The sequence below is a fragment of the Penicillium argentinense genome (genome assembly GCF_028826775.1).
Source record: "Penicillium argentinense strain IBT 30761 chromosome Unknown utg000003l_segment0_segment0, whole genome shotgun sequence".
Classification (NCBI taxonomy): domain Eukaryota; kingdom Fungi; phylum Ascomycota; class Eurotiomycetes; order Eurotiales; family Aspergillaceae; genus Penicillium; species Penicillium argentinense.
The window spans coordinates 1,304,977-1,330,555 of NW_026622662.1; the positions used below are offsets into that span (position 1 = coordinate 1,304,977).

Below are 25,579 nucleotides of genomic sequence, written 5' to 3' on the forward strand. Positions count from 1 at the left end.
AACGGCATCCAACCTGACGATATATATAACTTTGATGAGACTGGCTTCGCAATGGGTCTTATTGCTACTGCAAAAGTCGTCACCCGTGCTGAATACTACGGTCGGAGATCTCTTAAACAACCTGGAAATCGTGAATGGGTCACATCTATCGAGTGTATTGGTGCGTCGGGCTTCAAATTACCACCTTGTCTTATCTTCAAATCCAAGACACATCACCAGGCTTGGTACGAAGATAAAGGGGTAGGACCGGACTGGAGGATCGAAATCAGTGATAATGGATGGACAACTGATGCTATTGGCCTTCGCTGGCTGAAAGATCTCTTTATTCCGAGTACGGCGAGCCGTACAAAGGGTAAATATCGTCTTCTAGTCCTTGATGGTCATGGTAGCCATTTGACACCTCAATTCGACCGACTTTGCGCTGAACATGATATTATACCAATTTGCATGCCAGCGCATTCATCTCATTTGCTACAACCACTAGATGTCGGGTGTTTTGCGAACCTAAAGCGCGCATATGGTGGCTTGGTTGAGCGAAAAGCTCGATGCAATATCAACCATATTGACAAGCTTGATTTCCTTGCCGCCTACCCGCACGCTCGCGAGATCTCATATCACTCGGATATAATTCAGAGCGCATTCGAATCTGCTGGTTTAATACCCTTTGATCCCGATCGGGTTATATCGAAGCTTAATATTCAGCTTCGAACACCAACCCCCCCAGGAAGCCGACCAGGAAGCCGATCAAGTGAGTGGAGCCCTACAACACCACTCAACACAAAACAATTATATCGGCAAGAATCTTCAGTCAAAGCTCTACTCAAATATCGATCCGTGAGCCCTCCAACGCCTACAAAGCATGTGGTAGAGCAGACTCTTAAAGGCTTCCATGTCACGCTTCAAAGGCTAGCGATGTTGGAGAAAGAAATCCGGGATTTGCGCGCTGCCAATGAGGTTCGGAAACAAAAACGCAAGAGGTCTAATAAACGCATCGACCGTACTGAAGGCATGTCAATTCAGGAGGGAAGAGACGTAATATTCAGTTCGAACCAAGCCGTTGAATCTCTGGATCCTGTTCATCCAGAACTAGCTCCGGTCGCAAATGAGACTAATACACCACGACAACGGGCGCCACCAAGATGCAGTGGTTGTGGAGGGATAGGGCATAAGATAAATAGATGTCCGAAGCAGTGATATCAATAATTTAATGGCGTTGTGGTTATTTTATATGCAAATCAAAATTATAGGTTGAGATGGGTGGGCGGTTCGCTTATGTGGGCGGTTCGCTTGTGGGTTACGTTATCCCCGACAGGTCGGCTGGCACCTAGGAATCCACTTTACTTCCCCTGGGCCTACCACCTTACAGATACTCAAAAATACTCAAAAATATAGTCTAAAACTACACAATTCATGCAGTCACGGAGAGGTCACCAGTTTAACCCCATTTGGCCATGTTTGCAGTATTTGCAGCCCCGATGGTTAACCGCGGCTCTCGTGCGGTTAGCACTTTGCTAACCACAGCCGCCCGCACTCCCTGCGGTTAGGAGGAGGTCCTAACCAAACCCGCAATTTGCGGCTTTGGCTTTGGCTAGCCGCGGTTATCTTTTGGCTTTGCCGCAGCCTAGTGATAGACATCTTAAGCGGAAAGATAGGCCAGGATCCGTCTTCGAAATATAAATAGTTTGCCTGAGTGCGGGCCGCTGCTGCTGATGATGATGATGATGATGATGAATTCATTTGCCCGATGTAGCTTGCTCTAAATATATGCTGCTATGCGGGAGTGCTGTCAGGCCTGCCGACAGCTTGAAGGTGGTCGCCAGCCCGCTGAACGATCGTTTCCATGGCTTGCAACGCAAGCCCCTGATTGGTCGCCCGAGAATGTATGCAAACATGACAAAATAGACAAAATAAACAAAAGAAATCCAAAAAGAACGTCGCTTCCCCTCTACCCACTCTCCTTTCCACAATCAGACTTCATTCTCTGATCTACTTCATCCCCCACCGCCTTCATCTGGGCGGCCCTCTGGGCCGTCGGCTGCCGCTCCTGCGCTCGCTTGCATCAAGGGAGTACAGTGGACCTGGCACTGCACTCCTAACGGGCACCATCCTTCTCCTTCCGTCACACTGTCCTGAGGGGTCATCCTTTTTCGTCGCCTTGTTCCGTGCCGAGAGCCAATGGGTCGACTGCTTGAAACTGGTTTAAGAGACCTGTCCGGACCATGAATTCGGCCACAATTATGCGAGCCTCTGGCCGCGTCAGGAGCTCGTCGCAGAGCAGAGCAACTCCGCGGTCGGACAGAGCGTTTCTCATCCAGTTGCGCTCATCTTGGAGTAGCGGACATTCAAGCAAGATATGATCGACGGTCTGGTTCCCCAGATTGCAACCACATCTCGCTGACTCGCGCCGATTGATGCGAGTCAAGTAGGCAGCAAGGCCAATTCGTCCAGTACGAAGCTGCATCAGAATGGACGCTGTCGCTTTCCGCAGGTCGGACCAGTATTCCAGGGTCTTCTTCGTTGGTCGTTCGACTATGCGTTTCGTCGGTCGACCTGTTCTCTCTATAGACCATGACCTTTCCCACTCGATTTTTGCCTCGCGGCGAATGCGGCTTTTAGCTGCGGCTGCAAGGCGAATATAACGATTGTTTGGGTTTTGTGGTCCTTCTGGTTCCTGGGCCGCCTCCTTTGCGTGTCGGTCGACACGTTCATTGCCGGCCACTCCTTGATGAGCAGGTATCCACCTGAGGTGGATTTGACGGCCATTGGCTGCGAGTTGCCTTACCAGGTGGAGGCATTCTTCCAGGTAGACCTGTCCTGATGGCATCCGTGGTTGGCGGAGCGCCTTCAATGCCCCTTGGCTGTCTGCAAAGATGACAAGCCCGTTTCTCGCCTGTGCCGCCCACGGTTCCGTGGTCTCCAAGATTAATTTGAGTGCCATTTCGATGGCACTGAGCTCGGCAGCGTATACAGTGGACGTTTCTTCGCCGCCCATTTGGCTGTGAGCGTGGTGATCCTCGAGATCAACGACTACTGCTGCTCCAATTTTTCCCTCGATCCCACTCCCGTCGGTGTAGAGAATCAAGGGTCTTTCGCTTGGGTCTTTGGATAGACTGTGGTCGTGAGTTTTCACTGCCGTCTCTCTGTCCTCGATGAATACTTCTGGCGGCGCTTGCCATGGTGCCTGGACGAATGCCTTCCGAAGTGCGGGCTGCTTAAAAAGAAGACAGAGTGGTGGTTTAGTACAAAAATATATAGGTTATCTAATTCTATAAATTCCGCTGCTCATGGGTGGTTCGCTTCAGTTCGGCTAGAATATATAGCAGTAAATCAAAACAAAAATTCATAGAAAGCAAAGTAGCTAGGTAGGCGTAAGCACTATATTGCCAAAAAAGAGGCATCAGAAGTGTATATATGGATAATAAATACAGAGGTTAGTATAGTCTAAGATCAACGTAAGAGAGCAACATGGGAAGTCGTTAAAGGCTAATTATAAAGGTAAGAAACAGGAGAAAGAGGCTAATAAGGAAACACAGTCGGCAACTAACGAGAAGCGCCCTAGAATAGGCGATTTAGAGGCAAGCGAAAGTGCAAGTTTAGCAGGCCAGCTTGCGTGGCAGAAAATCACGTCCCTCATATGTAGTCATGGCCGAAATACCCCCTTAGACTCGTTCCTCGTTTCAGGGCATAAGGGCCGTTTTAGTATCTCGGCCAGTGCCGCCTAACGAAGCTCCGCGGTTCTAGCGGCTAGATGGCGTCGGTGATGGCGGCAGAGATGAGTGTCGAATTGACGAGGTTATACGGTATAACCGCAGTCGATGCAGATCCAGATCTGGTATGTTGCGTTATATGTAAAAAGATCCATCTCGAGGTACTGAACTGTCTGAGCCTCGGCGGAGGATAGTAAGTGAAAAATATCTGGGGCTACAACAGAGACACATAGGAATCGAAAGGACGCGAACGCGATCCCAGTCACGGTCACCGACACATCGTGCTAAAGGGCGCCGCCACTATTCCTACACGGGCCCTGAAAAGAAGCAATAATGATATAGATAAGAGGACGTATTCGCTCGAGTTCAAAGCTCGCGCGGAGGACTCGCACACGCACCTCAGGGGACAGGAGCACGCACACGGACAAGCTAGTCAGCCAATCAAAGGCCCAGTAATTCGAGAGGGCTGACGTTCATGTAATAGGGTATAGGCTGGGAGTAACATAGATCAATTGATGTCCATTGGGTGAACTCTCTTATATAGTGCGAATAGCATGAAATTGGCCTTACGGTGAAGTGCACCCACATATCCGAAGGCGGCAGGAGTGGGGGCTAAGTGGGGGCTACAAGAAAGCACGGATCCATGGATTTTGGTGGGTGGGGTCCAGACTGTTGCGGGGCACGATCGCACAACAAAGGCCGCACAGCTGGGTGAACGTGGGCGGTCAGGACGGGGGGAGGGTTTTGCCAGTGGCTTGGTATTAAATGTACCTACCCCCCACTATATCACGATGGAGTTCCATGAACAACTCTACATTATCACATCATGGCTTATACCAGTCTCCCCGAGCTCCCCCCTGAGCTATGGGGCTACATATCGTCACATCTATCCCACACCGACATCAAGTCTTTTCGCTTGGCATGTAGTCAATTCAACAACGCTGTGTTTCTTCGCCTCGACCGTGTTTTCTTATCCGCCAACCCACTCAACATAGAGGTCTTTTGCAAGGTTGCATCACACGACAAGCTCCGCCACCAGGTGACTGAGATCATCTGGGATGAGGCGTGCTTGACAAGGGGCCCACCGCGAACACCGGAAACCCACGAGGGCCACGAATTGCTCTCGGACGAGGATGAGCCCGATAACAACAGAGAGTGGGCCGAGCATTACTCTGAGTTTTACCAAGAGGAGTTGCTCGAGCGACATGAAGACGAGGAGGAGAACGGATGTCCGAACTGGTTCAAAGAGGCCTGCGAGAAAAACATCGATATTCTAAAGTCGCGAAAAAATCGCGACGTGGACAGGCCCGACCATCTCGAGCGCAGAGAACAGATCTTGGCCCAGCCTCCGCTGAGTGAATGCTGGGGACATTACCAGCATTTACTGAATCAGCAGAAGGATGTTATCGCCGATAACAGTGACTTACAAGCATTCTTGTATGGCGTCAAGCAGTTTCCTTCTCTGAGGAGAGTCACCATCACTCCTGCGGCTCACGGCCATCTCTTCGCCCCGTTGTACCGGACCCCTATGATCCGCGCTTTCCCGAAGGGTTTCAATTATCCTATTCCACGTGGCTGGCTGTATTCGAGAATTAATTCGGAGCCTGCTAATGCGTATGCGTGGAATGAATACCCCGAACTCAAAGAACGTTACCGCGGGTTCCGCATAGCGATGCGCGTTCTCGCCAACGAACCCAACGCTGTTTCTGAACTAGTATTGACTTCTCACTTTCTGCCCACGGGGATCAACTGCACAATCTTTGACGAGCCTTGTCAGGAGTACGATCATTTCGCTACCGTGCTGAAAAACCCGGGCTTTCGCCGTCTGGATATCACCCTGCTTGTCGGTGAAGAATCTCAGACAGGGCTTCAAGCGTGCTGGCGATCCTTGCTCAATGGACGTCTCCGCCGCGCACTTAGTGAAGCAAAAGAAATAGAGGAGTTCAGGCTACATACAACATTCTCAGAAGCGCTCTATGAGAAGGATAAATACCCACTGATCCCATTAGAGAGCATTGTCCCGGTGGAAAAATGGTCGAATCTGCGGCACTTTGAACTCGCCGGCTTTGTTATCTCACGGGATAATTGCATCTCCTTCCTCAAAGCTCTACCGAAATCCGTTCGCTCGATCGAATTCAGTATGCTCCAATTTCATCATGCTGGAGGCTGGTATCTCATGCTGGAAGAAATACGGCAAATGGTATCCGAGAACACGCTGTGGGGAGGCCGAGATGCCACCTCGAAACCGAAGATCGCAATCGGATTTCCAATTCGGATGTCGAAACACGAACCCGGAAGGGGGAAATGGATTGAAAATGAGGTACAGGATTTCCTTTACAATGGGGGAGAAAACCCCATTGAAAAGGATTACCCTCTTCAACTTCCACTTGGCATTGGTGTCATGAAGGATGTGTTTGAGCCCAATTTCGAACGTCCGAATGTGGACGGTGACCTCCTGAGAGAGCTAAACATCTGCAAGGAGGGATATTACCCTCCTGAATACTGATCTCAACGTTTCTATTCTGATTTCTGACGATGCCGGCAGAGCTGACAACTTCTTCGAAAATGTATGATATGGAGACGGAAGAAAGCTGGCTAGTAGTAGATATATGTTGTGGGAATGCTGCCCACGAGGAGAAACAATCGAGACAAACTAAATTGCAGTCTACACTCTTGTAATTGCTTTCACTCTTGCCTCGTCAGAGAGCACCTTCGACTCAGTTAAGCACCTGGAAAATATGAGTTAGCAGATGCGAAACCAGTTGAGATTCATGGACTCACTCCTCGTAGACTTCGAAGGAGTCTGAGTGGCCGATGCAGCAACTGACGAAGGGGTTGGCGACCCGCTTGTCGCGGTACTGGAAGGATTGGAGAGCTGCACGCAGTAGGACGAGCTGGCTCGAAGTGTACAAGGGTAGTTGTATGGGTTTGAAGCAATGCTCGAGCTCGAGCCGGTGCTGCCAGTTGAGGCTGCCAGCGGGATTAACGAACTGCTATGCGATGACTTCTTTTCGAGCGAAGGGTTCCATAAAATAAAGTCCTTCGAGAGTCAGCTTGCATTCCAGAAGCGAGGTTCTCAATCGGGAGAGACGAAGACCAACCTCCGCGGAAATTTCATTTGTCATGGCCATTGTCCAACAATCTGCGAGCGCGTTATCTGTGGTGTTGTCCAGCCACATATAGCTATACAAGATGAGCGAAGGCTTTGTAAGATTAGACGTTGCACTTACTCATAACAGTCCTTTCTCGTATCAGTGGCAAGCTGAACAACGGGGTGCGAGTTGTTCTTCAAAGCACCGGAGTAGTCCGGTCTGGGAACGGATGAAGGAACGGAGGTCATGGATACTTTGCTGAAGTTATCTGATGTGCTTCCTGGATGACCGGAGTACGTTGAGATGTCTCCAACCGCCTGCACACAATAGTAGACCTTCTTTTGGAGGTTTGTACACTGTGTGTTGAGTTCGGGGTTCAGAAACAGGCTGTATCATGGTCAGTTAACTGCTTCAACATGTAGTGACGATATTGAGGCTGACAAGTCAGATCTGGAAATACCGGTCTTCTCTACCACAGTGTTGCATGTCTCGTCCTTTCCAATCTGATAGTATTTGGCGCACTTGGTATTCGTACCGGAAACAGTTGGCGAAGGAACAGGGCTGGAATTTTTTCAATGAGTATGATCGAGTTATCACCTGGCCATTACCTGCAAAGAGTACTTACGCCGTGGTGGTGACAATACTCTGTGAGCCGGTTGCACTGCTGGACGCCGAAGAAATGGATGCGGGAATGACATAGTTTCCCGAGGGATTGCTGACGCAGATTTGATTCCCGGTGAGATCACCGAGGTTCCTAGAAATAATCCTATGAGCTGCATTCTACCATCAAAGCAATATCAGTTCAAGGTAACATACGAGCACTGGCTATTGATGTCGGAGTTCCATGAGAGCAGTTGTGCCCATGTGACACCATTTTCCTTACCAATACTGGCACAAGTATCCCCGTCCTGCACAGTGTATGTCTTGCAGTTGGGTCTACCGGTGGCTCGATGGTGGAGAGATTGGTGTGCAAAGTGTGAAGCCTCCACACAGGAAATCACTGCGAAGTACGCAAGACCCTTCATAGTGATGTCAATGTCCTCTCGAGTCTCCGGATGAGACTTACAGTGAACAAAAGAGAATTTTCTCAAAAATCAAAATTGATCATGTCTATCTATATCGTTGATATCCCTTCAAGTCCATTTCGGTTGGGTAAAATCCCTCAGAGATCTACATGGAATTAATTTCTCTCAATATTCACTACACCCTAGGGAAGCGGAAGTTTGCTTCCGTGGGCCGGGAACCCTGAGGGGGCTAATGTCGAGACCGAAGTGGTGGGTCAGAACAAGCATATCCCTTCCCGAAAGATGATTGCCATTTTTTATCCACTATTTCTTGGCGGCTTGGCATTTTGCTTGAACAGCAGTTTGCGGAATCTGGTGTATATTTAAAAATCCCGCAGCACGGCTATGTACAATCAGAGTCAGTAGTGAACCAATTGATCAGAACCTATTTTTAGCACACAGCGACGTCGAAGGTTCGACAATTCAAATATAAAAGAACAGCCAGTCAAAGACCCCTTTGTTTTATCGTGTTGCAAACATCGCGGCAAAATTGGCCCCCATGTTTAGGGAACCGTTCATGTCGAAGACCCCGAATCCACCTTGGGCAACAGCAATCCACCTTCTCCACTGCCCCTGCATACTGTCCACTTTCCCAGGCAAGTATCGCACACTTGTCCCTGAGCTAATGCAATCATTGTCACATCGGCACATCGCTCCAGCCATCGTCCACAGCGCAGACGCCTTGATGAGGGTGCAAGAGGTGTGTCTTTCCGGCCCCCTGTGGAGAACAGACCTATACACGATATGATGGAGCATAGTGGCATCGTTTGGAATGTGCCCCGAAATTTTCAGTGATGTGGATGCTCCGCCCTGAACGGGACATCCATGGCTGTTTCCACTGCAGATTGGAACAATTCTCTAGCCGGCAGATATCTGTATTAAACCCCTAGCACTTACCAAATTGACATGAATTAAATTTTCAGATCATATTCATTCGTTTGAACCGTTTAGCCTTAACAGCGAAGCTATACACCATGGCCTCGCCGGAACGGCCACGCAATTCTCTCATTTTTTTCCTACTTTCTTTAAATTTCCTATTTACCTCGATTTCCTCCGCCAATGCCGACTTGCTAGGCCTTGACCATCTTGATCTCACATCTTCCGCCGACGACCCATACACATGCTCCAAGGACAAGAAATGCATCAACGGCGCCTGCTGTGGTGAAAGTGGCAACTGCGGATACGGCCCGAAATACTGTGGTGTGGGCTGCACGTCCAACTGCAACGCAACTGCTGCTTGTGGAATGTATGCAGAGCTCCCTGGTCAAGGCTGTCCTCTGAATGTTTGCTGCTCCGAGTTTGGATTCTGCGGAACGACCAGTGAATTCTGCGGTAAGGGCTGTCAATCCCATTGTGACCAGCCGAAGCCATCAGTCGAGAAGTCCGATGTCCAAAAACGTGTCGTCGGCTACTGGGAGGCTTGGAACATGGACCATAGCTGCGGAACTATGGAGCCTGGTGAAATTCCTGTTCAATTGCTTAGTCACCTGATTATTTCGTTTGGCTATGTCAGTCACGAGTTCAAGGTCACCAATATGGATGGCGTTTCTCCCGATCTATATAAGGTTGTCGGTGATCTGAAGCAGCGGAACCCCAAGCTCAAGATCATGATTGCTCTTGGAGGATGGACCTTCAATGACCCCGGAACTTGGCAGAGTATTTTCCCGACGATGGTTTCCAACCAAGCCAACCGAAAAAAGTTTATTGATAACCTGCTTGGATTTCTCTCTGAGTATGGGTACGACGGTGTTGATTTCGACTGGGAGTATCCTGGGGCCGGTGACCGTGGTGGGTCAGATGCGGACGGAGCAAACTACGTACTACTCCTAAAGGAGCTCAAAGATGCAATCTCTGCCAGTGGCCGTGACTACCTTGTCACCTTCACATCTCCAACATCCTACTGGTACCTTCGTCACTATGATCTTAAGACGATGACTGATAATGTCGACTGGATTAATCTGATGGCATACGACCTTCACGGAGTATGGGATGGACACAATCCAGTCGGCAATCACGTCCTCGCTCACACGAACTTAACTGGGATCGATGAAGCACTTGATCTGTTCTGGCGAGTCGATGTCGATCCTTCCAGTATTGTCCTTGGCCTGGGGTTCTATGGCCGAACCTTTAAGCTTAGCGACAGTGCATGCTGGAAGCCAGGGTGTGAGTTTACCACTGCTGGTGCTAAAGGCCCATGCACTGCCACCGAGGGAATTCTCTCGTACAGGGAAATCTCGCAAATTCGGAAGGATACTGGAGGGACTGCCTACCTTGACAAGGATGCTGCTGTCAGGTATATGGTATATGATGACGACAGCTGGGTCTCTTTTGATGACGAGACCACGTTCCAGATCAAGATAGACTATGCTAATAAGCTTGGTCTCTCTGGCCTGATGATCTGGGCTATCGATCTTGATGACAATCATTTGAGCGCCCTGAGAGCAGTGTCTGATTCGGATTCTCTGGGCACTACGGGATCCGAGTTTGATCTCGTGAGTATGGATCGCATCTTCCCCTCCGACATTCGCCCACCAAACACAACGAAGCCTGTCTATGGTATCTCGACCTTTGGAGGCGCTGACTCCATGAGCCCCAACGGAGGCGGCTTTGGATTTCTTCTTCTCGCTGGCGAGTCTCATGCTCTCTCGAGGCTTCGAAGGCGAGACAACGAGCCGGAGCCTTTCCACTTCCTTGATTGTCCTTTGAATGTCAAGGACGCTCCTCTAGATCACATCCACACGGCTCGTGTCGTTTGTCTCAGCGATGATATCAATGGATGTTTCCAAGTGATGTATGAAGGCGTCGAGGGCACCATTGTCGAGATGCCTGACAACGTATGTCTTCCGCTCCCAGTCTCTGATTTAACGTAGACGTCTAACACCCGATCTTCTAGTGCGCTCCCAATACGTTCGCGCGAGCGATTTCTCTTGAACCTTCCCAGAGTACATCTACAATCTCTAGAAATTTTATCACGGTCTTCGCTAATAATTTTAAACAGATCAGGCTGTGTCCGCCAAGATCAAGAAGCGGAACCCTACTTCCCAGGTGTACGACTTCAAATTTGACTACAACATGGGCTTGAGTCGGCGTGATGTCACCAATAAAACGAGTGTTCGCTTGGATTACTCTAATGTGAAAGGCTATTGGGACAGAATAGTGGACTCTCCCGGCGTCGACGACAACGACGGCGAGAAGGAAGCCCGGGCCTTGGTCAAAAAGTACTATTCATCCGACAACATGGACTGGCAACAGAATTACGGGACCTCCAACACTCACTTTGAGTACGAAAACCTCAATGCAATCCCAGTCAAGCACGATCTCAGCGAGCTTATTTGGTACCAAACTGCCACGGACTGTGAAGTGGAGGGACAAGAATGGGGCGAATCCTTCGCGGCCTATGTCACTGGTGAAATCGATGCCAAAATGTATATTGGCTTCTCATTGGTTGCCGAGTACTACAACGAGCTTACTGTCCAGGAGGCCAACGGCTTCGTCAAGGCCGCTGGCAAAAGCGATCTGACATATGGGATTGATGGCTTTAGTGAGGTTGATTTCTCCAGGGCAGATAAGGGTACCCCCTTCATGGTGCGAAACGATCCTTCAACCTGAAAGGGGCCACCATCAGCGCTGGCGACAACAGCTTCGTCTCGTTCAGTCCTTACCTTGATGTCAGCTACGAGCTTGCCTCTTTCAACGGATCCAATAGCACCGACTTCAGCAACAGTGCTACAAGCTTTATTGGCCACCTCGAGACCCGGGTCACCCAAGATTTCTCCAATGTCACTGCCTTTTGGCCTATTGACTATCCAGATGACATGAAGCCCGACTCTGGCTCATTTGCACCGAATGAAATTTCTGTTGGAAAGGACAATCACGTCTGGTTCAGTGAAGGAAACGGCGGTAAGCTGGCTGTTGGAACCTTCGTGAAGTTTGGTGTGAATGTCAACCTTGATGTCCATGGGAAAAATCATCGTACACTTGAGTCGACCGCAGTTGGAGATGTGTGTACCTCTTTACTGGCTATCATGTTATATCCTTTGCCTGTCGTGACTAACTACTCTTTCATAGATGGGATTGATGTACAACACTTTTGCAGAATTCTCATTCTACCCTGCAGACGTCGATTCAGACGAGTCTTGTACCGATTTCACAGTTGCGTAAGTGAACACTGTACCAGTTCATTTACGGTCATTGAATTCTAATTACCATCATAGGACTACTGTATTCCAGGAAGCTCAATCATCGTGAGTTCAAAACGGGCCTGCTCCCCAATTTCATTTTTTTTTTTAAAAAAAAAAATTCCTAACCACTTTTATTTAACAGAAAGGCACTGGAGGCAGCCTCATGGAACGAGGACTCTACTCAACTTGGAGACGACATGGTAAGATTCTATATTTGTGGATCAATTCTTCATACCCTGGGCTTACTTCTCTTCGTGAAATAACAGCAAGCACCTGGGGCTGGAGGCGTCTGCTATCCGAACTATGTCAGCGGGACTGAGTCTAGTACTATGCGTCGCGCCTTGGATGAAAATGTCAACAGCTCATCCATGGCCCCTGGAGAGATCCAAGAAATAGGCATTGTGACCCGTGGCGATATCGGTCAAAACGGTGAATATGACGCATTCCCTGGAGTTAATTACGGACCATTGAAATCTCGACCGGCGACTCCAAATGAGATGCTCGGCAAAGAGGCGGAGAAGATCGGGGGCGCAACTGACGGTGCAATTGGTTGTGAGGACTGTGGCACTTGCACTGACACGAAAGACCCGGTCAAGAAAAGGCGCTGTTGTGGTTGCGTTAGCATGGACTGGAAGTGGTCCTACGAGGATATCCCGTATTACGACGATTGTGATTCCTGCCAGACGAGCACTTTGAACAGGCAGTGGCCGTATGGCGGAAGCCGCATTAACTTCGGCCCTTCTAAGAGGAGTTCTGATTCATTCTTGGAAGATGAACACGATTCCGAGGATGAAACTACCCTCCGTGAACTTGAGAGTCGTGCCCTCCCGGGGGAGGCGGGCAGAGGTAAAAAAGAAGTCACCATGTGCGGAAACACGGACGCCGCCGGTGACCTTGGAGTATATCCTCAATTCCCTAAAGATGCCAGGAAGCCATGGGCCGGAATCGAAAATGGAATGTGGGATCCCATTTCGAGATGGTGGGGAAATACATCGTCCCTGTGCAGCGACTGGAGTGTGGCAGCTTTGGACAATTACGACGAGGATAACATTCCCGGTGGACGTGAACGATCGGATTATCAGAGTATGTGATGTATCACCACGGTTATGGTTCAAAACTATGCTAATAGATACAGCCGAGCATGTCTTCGAAGGCCAACTCATTGGCGACTTTTTCACTCATTGGCTTAACAAAGGTGAAATTGTTCAACAACTCCCAAAGCCAAGCAGCCCACAGCCCAAGTGGGCATGCAGCGATGCAGTCAAATGGATCTTTGAAAGAGAAGAGTGGGATATAACGAACAAAAATGGGGACAGAATAAAAGTGTCATTTTTTATTGTCCTTCTGCGAGAACTAGGCAGCCAAGGCCATCTTGATAGGTTGACGATCTTCAAAGCCAGGGCCAATGGAATGAAAGGCGCTGTACGTCCTTGATCACCCCCGCTTCAGAGAGAACTATGGCTGACTAAAGAAAAAATAACAAGATGTTCGGAGGAAAACAGGCTGTATCCTTGAGAAAATGGCGAAAGAAGAATCCAGACGAGCAGCTTCAAAGCGCCAAGTCAATGGGCATGGTCTTTGAATACATGAACGACCCAAAGGTATGGGAGAAGTTCTGTGACACATACGAAGCCATCTATAATCGTCTGGGTGAATTCGACGATTTCTCCGCAAGAAACAACCGGAACCTTCCTAAAATTCAGGAAGAATGGCCCATATTCATCGATGTCGTTCTGAGTTCGATGGCCAATCGATCGAAGGGAACTTTCAATTGGATGTTCCGAAAGCGAAAGTACGTACTTGACAGCAAGTCTCTTCTTCAACGCCCCTAGTGCCATTAATACTGACCAACCTTTAGGGAGAAAACCAGCAGGTATTACACCCTTATCTGGGGAATCAACATTGCCACAAATGCCAAGAGGATCACCTTACCTGGAAAGTGTCCTCACCTTCCTCGATCTTAGATATGGCTATTTTATAGATCACTTCAGCAACCAGCCTGTGTCTAGATCTTTTGCGGCTCTTACATCTCATCAGAACTTAGCATTCAATTCAACTGAAAGACGTATAAGCTCTGAAAGCACAAATTATCAGCCGCATGAAAGGCAGCAGGTGGTTTTGGGGCATGTGTGAAGCTGATTACCATGGAGGCAGAAGTAGAAGACTCGATTGCAGTCATTAAAGGGGTGTAAAATATCTTCTATTCCAACCATTGCTACACTGGCACAGATAGAGACGGATGAGATATTTTGGCCCGCACGGGGCACCTGCGGTCTGAACACTGGCGATGTAGACCTCGTTGACGGAGGGCTACGGCGCCGTGAGGGCTGCAGGCGGGCCCGTGGCACTCCGTATATTCTAGGAGGAAAATAGCTATGCGGGAGCATACGTGGTATATACATGAGGGGGGTTCCGCGGTGGGCGGGAAGAAGCCGTCGCGGAGAGAGCCCGGCTCTCCCTCGAAACGGCGATGTTCTTTTCGAGGGAGGGGCAGGCCAGGCGATATTTGTGTGAGATGTCCAGCACGGAATATCGTGGGCCCGACGCACGGGGCTCTCATGCAACAGTCCCGAATAGAACATATCATCACTCTGATAGGCTAGGTCCACCTGCCTATGTGTATTTGCCACATATATGGTGGACCTGTCCACTGTTGCGGGCCGTTCGAAGGAAACACATTCATTCGGTTCCTACTTACGAGAATCTCGAAGATGAAGAAGGAAGGAGAAAGAAAGAAAGTCCGCCAGAAAAAGAGGGGTTAAGTCCCCAGCAAACGCGTTGTGCAAACGACCCAATATTATACCTCAGGCATCCTTCCACGAGACGAGGCTATTCCCAGGGTCATCCGTCACAGTTGGGACATATTTCAATAGACTATAAGTTGTCTGTTGAAGTAGAGATTGGGAGAGACTTGGAAGAGTAGAGAGGAAAGCTTACATATGGGGCTGGAGAAGAATTTCAGGTGTGTCACAAACAGAGCACAAACTCACGACTTGAATATGTGTTTGTGGTTAGTGTCCTGATGATTGGCTAGATAAACTACTAGTGCGGATATTCTGTGGATAATTTGCGGATATCCGTTGGATATCCGCAGGAGTGGAAGCCATATCGCTGTCCCGAGAGTCAAGACTTCCGACTGTGGTTTCTCTAGGTTTTATAAGCAAATATTTTTTTAAAATTAGTTAAAAAATATTGTAGACCTAGATGAATAATTTGGTCCTAATTGAACCCGATAAATAATGGAATTATGTTTTTGTTTAAGTATTTTTCGTCTAACAAAAAGATGGACAGGAGGTATATACGAACACACCTGCGAAATATATAATCACTCGGTAACTTACCAAAAAATAACCAGACTTCGTTTCTAACCCCAGTACAGAGGTAATCTGTTGAGGTTCCAGGATAAGGCACCGAATTGATGCCTCATTCCCAACCTCTGTCGGCATGCCTGTTCAGGGAAACCCGGGGCACTGAGCTTGATATGAACTTCAAACGCTCTTGTGCGACATTATATTCTAAATTCAGGGGATCTTCATGGAAGAATTCCGATTGAGACCAATAATAGGGGTTTACTACTGTCAGGGGCTTGGCGCCCGTTCAAGGATAAATACCCCCAGAATCGCATGTAGACAGTTAGACACAGACAAGTTCAAGTTCTGTCAATTTCATCAAGGTCGATTTGTCTAGCAGGCCCTTATTCAATATTCAGTGCTTCATCGTATCCAATCTCAACACTCCTAGCACTGCCATGTAAGGTCTTGCCTCTGGTATCGGAGTCCCAGGAAGTTCGTCATTTCGCGATGCGGAGCCGAAATATAGCTTCCGAGATACGAAGTTCAAAGCCCATCCGATAATTTCGCCAATGACGATGGCGCCTTGGACAAAACCAGTTTGTGTGACATCTTCGCACGTCGGGCATGTACTGCACTTCCACGCGACTCATAGAAAAAGAAGTAGTAGATCGGAAACAGCGCTCCAAACCATATAAGCTGCATATAACCAATCCATCTCCACCTGAGAGGTTGGTAAATTGCGGCTCCCATAACCGGCCCATGCTGCTTCCAGCCATATATCCAAGAATATATAGGCTGACAGGGACTGATCGCGACAACTCAGTGTCCCAAAGATTACCCATTACCCCAGCTGGGGTTTTCGCCAGAATGGCGACGCAGCCACCGGCAAAAAATCGGGTCACTACCAAAGTTGCAAACTTCTGGGCGACAGCTTGGGGAACAAGGAAGCATATGAAAACCAAGTATGTCGAGAGGAAGACGGGCCTCGTCCCAAAATCTTCGGCGAGCGGGAGGATGAATAAAGCTGGGCATGGTCCCCCGGTGGCCCAAGTTGTCACCTGCCAGTAGGAGTGTGGAAATGATGTCTCGTCGATATTGAAAATTTCCGAAATCTCGAAATGCGCGACAGTAATCATCGTTCCATCCATCATTGTAAGGAATGTTGCGAAGGCAGCGAGGCATGTCAGGGTTCATTTCTTGGTAGCTGGCCAATTGTAAGGGTTCTCAGGGTCGCGATCATCTTTCCAGGAGAACTCATTTGTCTCATTGCTAGTTGTCTCGAAGCTCTCGAATGACTTATCGTTCGGCTGTGGTTTTAACAGAGCTTCCTCTTGGCTAGTTGCCATTTCGCGGTGAAGATAGAAGGGTATTGGAAACGCAGAAGTGTAGGGTGAATGAGATGGAGGATTGAATTTGAAGAACTCGGGAAAGCATTCTCGATGAAACCAATTTAAAAAATAATTGCAGGATTGAAGATTTATCCTGGAAGAATATGGCTGCAGATCGATATCTCCACTTCTCTTGTCTTTGCCCTCTTTGGGTTAGGAAAGTCATTGGCGTGGGCCAATCAAAAACCCACCATTTTCTACCATCAACACATACTATGTATGTGATAGTTCGAGGCCAAGGCGACCGATCATATTAGCTACCAAGAAGTTACACACGTCTAGATCTCAAGGGCTTGTTGGTATTTCCAGGGCTGCCAACCGAAGGGGCCACAGACACGATGCCGCACCTTGGCATGATTTCAACATTGTGAATTCAGGGCTCGGAAAAGAGAACGGGGCAGCCATATTAGCAAAGCCACATATCCCGATTTTCATAGTATACACGGAACCTTGTGGCTTTGAATGGCTTTGAATGGCTTTGAACTGGCTTTTTTTTTTTTTTTTTTTTTTTTTAAACGTGATGCAGCGCCGACAGCAACCGCTGGCGACCGAAGCGAGCTGATCAGAGGCTTGGCACCAAAAGCGGAACAGCTCGGCTAGTCATCTGGGCACATCCCCCACAGACCGACCCCCGTAAACAATCTTTGTGCTTTGTGCCACAGTGGCACCCGAGGAATGCCGGTTACCCGAGATTCCCGATCCATGCTGGGTGAGTGGGGCCATCGGGTACGAAGCCGATGCTCGAGTGAATACAGGTGAACGCCGGGGGGTCCAGAGCTGACCGCAGGGTGTCATGTGATTTCCCGTGTAATCGCCCCACCCCCCTGCGCTCAGCTTTTACATGTTCTGTCACCTTACATTACCTGACACTTCAACAAAATAGTCATAATTCAATATATAATAAATACATTATATGATACAAATTTAGTATTTAATATAGTGAATTCAATATTTGAATATGCCGCGCTTTATCTAGTTATTAACTAGCTCTCTAACTGCTTATGTAGTAGCTCAAGCTCTGATCTCATTATCTCATTCTCCATCTTCGCTTTCTCAATTTCGACCCTCTTCCGTTCTAGCTCAGGCATCTCATACTGATAATCAAGCTCGGATTGACGTATATTACTGTCATCCTGGCCTTGACTATAAAGATTAATTGAGGCAGTACGACGAAGATCGCTTTGTGGAGTGGAGGATCGAGGGGTGCTTAAACTAGTTAGTAACCAGTTAAAAAAGAAGGTTGCATATACTAACCTCGAACGACTGCGTGATCTACTTCCCCGGGGACGATTTACTGGAGATCTGCCCCACGCAGCACTAGTAGATCGAATTGGATGACCTGACGAAGAGAAGTCATAAAGAATGCGATCTTCTTTAGGTACCCTTTGCCGTCGTTGTTCGATTTGTTGCTGCTCTGCATGTCGACGAGCAAGGCTTCCTATATATTAGGAATTAGTTAGTAACTAATTAGTAGTTAATTTCTGTACTTAATACACACTTCCTCGTTGTTGATTCCTCTGAATACTAGTCGTTATATCAGTTGATCTGTATGTATGGCGGACACCCCAATTTTACTGTTGTGATACCAAAACGTATTGGTCCTATATAGGTAATTAATGGAGCCCCCTGCGCTCAGCACCGCCAAGTGTCATGTGATTTGCCCCACCCCCCTGCGCTCAGCTTGAGAGCACCCTGGGCTCACCTGGATTCTGGATGCTCGATCACCGGGAATGTGATGCCTGAGCTTAGTCAGGCTCACAGAAGGTGACCCGTTGTGGGGTTACAACAAGATCTAGATAGCGTTGTGAGATGCTTGTTATTACGCTGGCGATACCTTGGTCAGCAATTCTCTCCTCAGTGCCTTCAACTTTCCACTTCGCATTCCCTCAATCCAATCCGATATTTATATCAAGACCCCAAGAAGATTCGCCTTCGTCACACCATTCAACGGGCTCAAAAATATCTATTGCCAAATTTACTATTGGTGATCATGTTTGCTGCACGGATAGTGACCTCCATCGCGATTACTTTGGCGGTTGCTATTCCATTCCTCCCGCCTGCGCTGGCGACTGCCAAGGCCCGATCTCTTCCACCTGGACTCATAGCACCTGTACCGTAAGTCTAAAAGGTTCTGGAAGGTGACCGCTTGGTCGTTTTCTGATTGATATTCTGTCGATATTTTGCTTTATGCTCTCACGCAAGATGGGAGGAATATCATGAATCACCCCAATGGACGACTTGAAGAACTTATACCGTCACTCGCTTTTTCACAGTTGGATATCGATCGGGACACCACTCTTTTTATGAACATTTATTTGATTTTTTTTCTTTTTCTTTTTTCTTTTTAATACTTCAAGTATAGCATGCGACCGCCGTTCAAGAACGTCTCCCGTCGGTCCCGGTGTACCTGATCAAATAGCCAAATTTCAATCCATGCACGAGCTTTTGGAGTTGTCGATAGTATAAAAATTTGCAAAATGAGGGAGGCTTCCCCCGGCCTTGTTAATCTACAGATTGCGCGTTTTAGAGCTTTTAGAGTGATCTGGGCATTGGGCCTTTTGACGCGCTTGACCATGTGTATTGCAACGCAAACTCTATCAGTCTGAGAAGCCGTGGAGCAATTAAAACTAAATCTTCAGAATGATTTTCGCAATTTAGATTTCAGCCAAGGCAAGTATTCCAGCAGGATCGCGCTGAGTTGGTCTTTACCTTCATAAGAAGTCTTATCGCGCACTCTGCTCAGTCGCTATAAATCAAATTCAGAATCGATTTAGCGTGTACAGTCATTCTCGAAATCGCCTTGACCGGTACACACTCACACTCTCTCTTCTGGCCCCACCGCCAAGACCTTAGCGTAGATCAGTCATTGCCCTGGCCACCTTTCGTTGAGGGACGTTGTAAAATGCACCTGGTATAATAAGGTATTTAGCGAAGTAATAATACACTAGTCTTATGAGAATCCCGTCGACTTCCATGGAACCCCAGAGTGGATCTTTGACGGTCAAAGAGAGCTGGCTAGGCTTGGTTCGTTGATGATCTGCCGCCACCCCCACAACTGGTTCCTGGACGATCTATTAAATGACTAGAGCTTTATAGAATATTCCATGTGTAGGATAGAGATATAGAAGTTCCCCTCTTCTCCCAGACTCTTCTTTTGTAAAGAGATAAGAAATAGAGGAAGAAGAGGTATTCGAAATCAGTTGCATCTATATACAAAATCCGATAAAGGAAATCCGCCCTGATACATGCCCCAGGGCAATTGTGTTACCATTGACCTTGAAACAGTTGGGCCGAGACTCAACAGGAAGCCAGAGAACCTTCTGACCACTCAGATTGATCCATTGATTCTGCTTAATAGAGATATCTTGATTCGCATGAGGGGGATGAGGTATAGGAACGTCACGCCTGGGTTGAATGTCAAGCACGAGCACACCGAAGTCTGTGTGGAGATATAAGCCGTTATGGGAAAATTCCACTGTAGTAACCATTCTTCCAGCGTTCCAAGTTTGAGTGAGCGCGCCCGTCGCCGGGTCCCAGAGCCGCACTGTCTTATCTCTACTGCCGGAGGCCATCAGCCGGCCGTCAGGTGAGAAGGCCACCGAGTAAACCGTATCCGAACGGCCTTCGAGCGTCTGGGTGAGCGCGCCCGTTGCGGGGTCCCAGAGCCGCACTGTCTTATCTCGAGAGCCGGATGCCAGCAGCTGGCCGTCGGGCGAGAAGGCCACCGACAGAACCGCACTCGAATGGCCTTCGAGCGTCTGGGTGAGCGCGCCCCATCTTTCCTCAACTCGTGGTAGCTGGCATATCCAAGTTGGAATGTCCCGTTTGAACTGTGCACGGATTATTGATGTCTGGGGTGCAAATATAAGGCCCGCACAATAAACTTGAAGTGGCGCTAGATCAATAATCTGGTAGTTTTTCAGAATAAATCGCTTTGCATCGTGAAGAAAATCCGAATATGAAGAAGAGGCATTGCCCTAGAGCTGTCAGTGCGAACCACATGACCTCTCTACGCAACTTACCGATATGGCCGCTTGCAGCCGATCAAGAATGCCGAGTATTTCCGATGTAAGTCCGATGAGACTCATTGCTTCCACCCAATGAAGGAAATGCCTCTGGAGAAACATCAGAGCACTAAATTTCATATTGTTCGAGTTCGCGCATTCCACTAGATGGTATGCCCAGTATCGACAGGCGTACTGTAGCTCCGGAGGAAGGTTACTATCGACAGTCTGGTGATCAATCTCTGTACGTTCGGTTCCTTCACTTGATAGTCCACAGATATTTTTCCGTAGACTTTGACACATCAAGAGGCATTGTTTAGCCAACGTAGAGTGCATCTCTGTCTCATTTATCCCTGAAGGGGTTTTTTTCCGGGTGTCTGGATCAAGAAGAAAGTCTCGAAATGATAGGTGAAAGAGCCGCACAGGTACCGTTTCATTATCTGGCACTCTTAGCAAGGAGTGTAGTGGGTCTAGTCGAAGGCGAACAAGCCGCTCCGGCAGGTCCAGAAGCTTTGCAAGTGATGGTACCGAGAGTGGACTCTGTAATGTCACGATGGCTCCGATTACTTGCTGGAACTCGGAAACCAGTTTTTCTTTGTATTTCCCGTGTTGTCTGCCGAGAAGACGATCAAGAACCGGAAGATACGTCCTATCCAGCTTAGATTGGTCATTCTGTCGTGTTAAGATCTCAGTGAGACTGTCTATCGGGTCCCAGTCAGGCTCTTCAAATATCCGACAAATAGTGGCAGCAAAAATAAATAACGGAACAGATAATGCCACTAGCTTTTGGAGACCTTCGTCGCCGGGCCAGTCTGATGTTAGGATGCGTTCTGATCTGATCTCTGTTAATCGGTGATCAAAGAATAGCGCTATGTCATGCTTGATCACTTCACGGGGTATGTTATGGAGAATAAAGTCCCTATGGTCATCGTCTGCAATCTTTAAAAACCCCAGGCGAATCGGTAGATCAGGTCTGCTGGTTAAAAAAACTCGTAGACGCGCAGCCGCTAGATTTTGTAGCTGGGAGAGAAGTTGGAGTATTAGCCGAATGTCACCATCTCCCTCGCATTCATCCAATGCGTCAATCACTATCACCATGGCCTGGGTAGGGATTTTAGATCGCTCGAGGCTGTGGAGTGGCTGAAGTAGGAGTTTTTCGAATTGCTCCCGCATTGTCTTTGTTAAGATACCTGGGTTCTCGCGGACTGTTTCCTGGAGGACTGGGGTGATCTCAGGAATGCTGATGGCCAGTTGCCTTGCGATTGTCGGGAAAAGTTTCCTTGCATTCCCTCGATCCCCTTCGCCTCTCTTGAAGAAAAAGCTTGCTCCAAGTGATTGTGATAGGCTGAATGATTTTGCCATGGTTCGAGAGATGGTCGATTTTCCTGTTCCCGCTATACCATTCAACCAGAAAATGCATCTGCCCTGTGGTGACAAAGCCCATTCGCTGATCTGGGAGAGGAGATCAGTTCGCGTGCCCGGAAGACATTGATCTTCATGCTGATCTACGTATGAGTCGAACGCAGCCCCAGGCACAGGGGATAACTTGTCGTCAAGATCTGCATAAAGGTCAGCATGATCGACGCTACACAAAGACTCTCATAGAATACCCCATGGAAGATGAAACTCGTTTGTAACCGAACCGTAGCTGATCCCTATCTGTGATCCATAGTTGGAGCCACGGAATGATGCGGTGGAACCCTTGATTCATGGAAATAAAGGGCACTCAGAAGGAACGTGTGGGGTTGAACGACCTGGAGTGACACGAATCGCGTGTCAGGATGTCAGTTCTGGCCCCGCCATCGGAAGGACTGTCGGCCCGAACCAGCCTCCCACTCTGGGGTTCCATGGAAGTCGACGGGATTATCACGAGACCAGTGTAATATTACTTCGCTAGATACCGTATCATACTAGATGCATTTTACAACGTCCCTCAACCGCTCCTGCGCTCGCTTGCATCAAGGGAATACAGTGGACCTGGCACTGCACTCCTAACGGGCACCATCCTTCTCCTTCCGTCACACTGTCCTGAGGGGTCATCCTTTTTCGTCGCCTTTTTCCGTGCCGAGAGCCAATGGGTCGACTGCTTGAAACTGGTTTAAGAGACCTGTCCGGACTATGAATTCGGCCACAATTATGCGAGCCTCTGGCCGCGTCAGGAGCTCGTCGCGTCGCAGAGCAACTCCGCGGTCGGACAGAGCGTTTCTCATCCAGTTGCGCTCACCTTGGAGTAGCGGGCATTCAAGCAAGATATGATCGACGGTCTGGTTCCCCAGATTGCAACCACATCTCGCTGACTCGCGCCGATTGATGCGAGTCAAGTAGGCAGGCAGCAAGGCCAATTCGTCCAGTACGAAGCTGCATCAGAATGGACGCTGTCGCTTTCCGCAGGTCGGACCAGTATTCCAGGGTCTTCTTCGTTGGTCGTTCGACTAAGCGTTTCGTCGGTCGACCTGTTCTCTCTATAGGCCATGACCTTTCCCACTCGATTTTTGCCTCGCGGCGAATGCGGCTTTTAGCTGCGGCTGCAAGGCGAATATAACGATTGTTTGGGTTTTGTGGTCCTTCTGGTTCCTGGGCCGCCTCCTTTGCGTGTCGGTCGACACGTTCATTGCCGGCCACTCCTTGATGAGCAGGTATCCACCTGAGGTGGATTTGACGGCCATTGGCTGCGAGTTGCCTTACCAGGTGGAGGCATTCTTCCAGGTAGACCTGTCCTGATGGCATCCGTGGTTGGCGGAGCGCCTTCAATGCCCCTTGGCTGTCTGCAAAGATGACAAGCCCGTTTCTCGCCTGTGCCGCCCACGGTTCCGTGGTCTCCAAGATTAATTTGAGTGCCATTTCGATGGCACTGAGCTCGGCAGCGTATACAGTGGACGTTTCTTCGCCGCCCATTTGGCTGTGAGCGTGGTGATCCTCGAGATCAACGACTACTGCTGCTCCAATTTTTCCCTCGATCCCACTCCCGCCGGTGTAGAGAATCAAGGGTCTTTCGCTTGGGTCTTTGGATAGAATGTGGTCGTGAGTTTTCACTGCCATCTCTCTGTCCTCGATGAACACTTCTGGCGGCGCTTGCCATGGTGCCTGGACGAAATTATTACTTATGAATATTACTGACTGCAAAAATTCGCACTGCCCAACTTCATGTCTAGCTCGGACAGCTGGACAGCCTCCCAGAGGTTCTACAGAGGGAGGGCCAAGGTTAGGTTAAACAATCTAGATGTTACTGGCGTCAGCGCCCGCACGACCAGAGAGGAACACATCCAGGTTCTCGTGGAGAAATTTCAGTCCGAAGGCTGCATTCGCCTCAATCCGGATAACTTTATCAAAGCTCTCGTTTGCGACAACATTCTCCCTAACCGGGATGATAGCGAGATTCAAACTCTCGACCTTCCAGATGATATTAAGCTTACCGTTTTTCATGGAAAACACCGTGTACTCGCCGCCGACAGATTTCTCTGGGATAAATTGTGGATAGCAGATCTCTATTCCGAAAGTAGGTATTGCATTCATCTTTTCGCTATTCTTCTCTCATGAAGTAGGTCTTCCCCGGGAGTTCCAGGTTATTATTCGTGAAGAGCACCCAAACGCTCAGCCGTTCTGTGATGGTGACATCTACCAGAATATCCGCATGTACCAGGAACTCGGAGATGTGTATGCGGAGCTCAAGTGGCGCGGAAGACTTAGCAAGTCTGCCCAACGTGAAATGAATCGCCTAGAAAAGGACTTTAGGCACGTACGAAGGGCACTCAATAAGCTTCTAGTTTTTAGAGGCTTATGGAAGTTTCTCAAAATTTCGTACCTGGGAAGGTGGTTATCAATTCGATGTCAGGAGGTAAGAATCTCAACTCTCCAGGCTCTTAACTCGGGCTAACGGTATCCAGGAAATTATTGAGTACCTAAATCTCATGTATTCAAAGTGGAACACCATATTGAGTGGTTATTCTGATTCATTTCTTGACCCGGACACTGTCTCCCTACTCGAGACATGTATGCCATCGATTTCGGACCACGATCGTGAGAGGATTGAAGAGATGATGGAGCAAAAGAAAATCTTTCCTCATCTTCCTTCAGAAGAATCCCGAATAGTAGTCTTAGAGAAGATCCTTCAAACCCAAGGGAGAATTCTTTCCTTATATACATTCACGAGAGATTTCTTCTACTTTGAGGCATGTGCTATGGCTCTCAAGCAACTACTTCCTATGCCACCAAAACGTTCAATGGCAGATGAGTTTATGTGCAGCTACTCAGGGCTTAATCAGCGACCGGGAATGTGCCGATTGCAAGTCGGGGACTGCGATTTCGTGTACTCTCGGGGAAGCTCAAACTTGAACCCAAAGCTTGGCTACCAGCAGTTATTTCTCGCAGTCATGCGTGATTTCCCCACATTGACATCACTTGCACCATATCGAAATGGCAGAAAACGTACGGCCGAACGGCAAGGGTTCGCATCGGAGAGGATGTATAAACTGGCGGAGATAGCAACTCGCCTAGAATTTTCTAACAGCAAAATTTCACAGATACAATCGGTTGGGGAAGAAATTCCATATCAGGCTGCTGCTTCTGAGTTTCTGGTCCAGCTTCAACCAACTGATCGATATGTGGTGGATACTCAAAGAACAGAAATGGCGCATTACGTTGGGAATACCTTACCAACAATTGGGGTCACTAGAGCCTCACACGAGACTGCAAGATTCACCACAAATCTTAGTGAACTCCCTAAGAAGTCGCGTTGCAGTCGTCCATCAATTGAGGACTATAATAAATACAAAGAGTATCTTTTTCTCGGGATACTAATGCACCGGGGTTCGGTGCGGCGGGCATATCCAAATTCCTTGCCATTCAAAGAG

At 48.5% G+C, this 25,579-nt stretch overlaps 5 protein-coding genes across 5 annotated transcripts; 4 read left to right on the top strand and 1 right to left on the bottom strand.

Annotated features, from left to right (window-relative positions):
- Positions 1 to 4,533: 4,533 nt before the first annotated feature.
- Positions 4,534 to 6,213, top strand: N7532_002605 (F-box protein; the record flags this gene model as incomplete). Its single annotated transcript, XM_056615099.1, has 1 exon — positions 4,534 to 6,213. One exon carries the CDS (start codon positions 4,534 to 4,536, stop codon positions 6,211 to 6,213), a length of 1,680 nt encoding a protein of 559 aa, XP_056478071.1.
- Positions 6,214 to 6,428: 215 nt separating this feature from the next.
- Positions 6,429 to 7,824, bottom strand: N7532_002606 (LysM peptidoglycan-binding domain-containing protein; the record flags this gene model as incomplete). The annotated part of the gene is made up of 7 exons (XM_056615100.1): positions 6,429 to 6,436; positions 6,489 to 6,747; positions 6,809 to 6,890; positions 6,938 to 7,186; positions 7,241 to 7,360; positions 7,425 to 7,553; positions 7,616 to 7,824. 7 exons carry the CDS (start codon positions 7,822 to 7,824, stop codon positions 6,429 to 6,431), a joined length of 1,056 nt encoding a protein of 351 aa, XP_056478072.1.
- Positions 7,825 to 8,837: 1,013 nt separating this feature from the next.
- N7532_002607 (uncharacterized protein) lies at positions 8,838 to 13,135 on the top strand (the record flags this gene model as incomplete). Its single annotated transcript, XM_056615101.1, has 3 exons — positions 8,838 to 10,697; positions 10,867 to 11,448; positions 12,311 to 13,135. 3 exons carry the CDS (start codon positions 8,838 to 8,840, stop codon positions 13,133 to 13,135), a joined length of 3,267 nt encoding a protein of 1,088 aa, XP_056478073.1.
- A 393-nt stretch (positions 13,136 to 13,528) lies between these two features.
- N7532_002608 (uncharacterized protein) lies at positions 13,529 to 13,876 on the top strand (the record flags this gene model as incomplete). Its single annotated transcript, XM_056615102.1, has 1 exon — positions 13,529 to 13,876. One exon carries the CDS (start codon positions 13,529 to 13,531, stop codon positions 13,874 to 13,876), a length of 348 nt encoding a protein of 115 aa, XP_056478074.1.
- A 9,997-nt stretch (positions 13,877 to 23,873) lies between these two features.
- On the top strand, positions 23,874 to 24,632 carry N7532_002609 (uncharacterized protein; the record flags this gene model as incomplete). Its single annotated transcript, XM_056615103.1, has 3 exons — positions 23,874 to 24,225; positions 24,272 to 24,383; positions 24,614 to 24,632. 3 exons carry the CDS (start codon positions 23,874 to 23,876, stop codon positions 24,630 to 24,632), a joined length of 483 nt encoding a protein of 160 aa, XP_056478075.1.
- Positions 24,633 to 25,579: the final 947 nt, after the last annotated feature.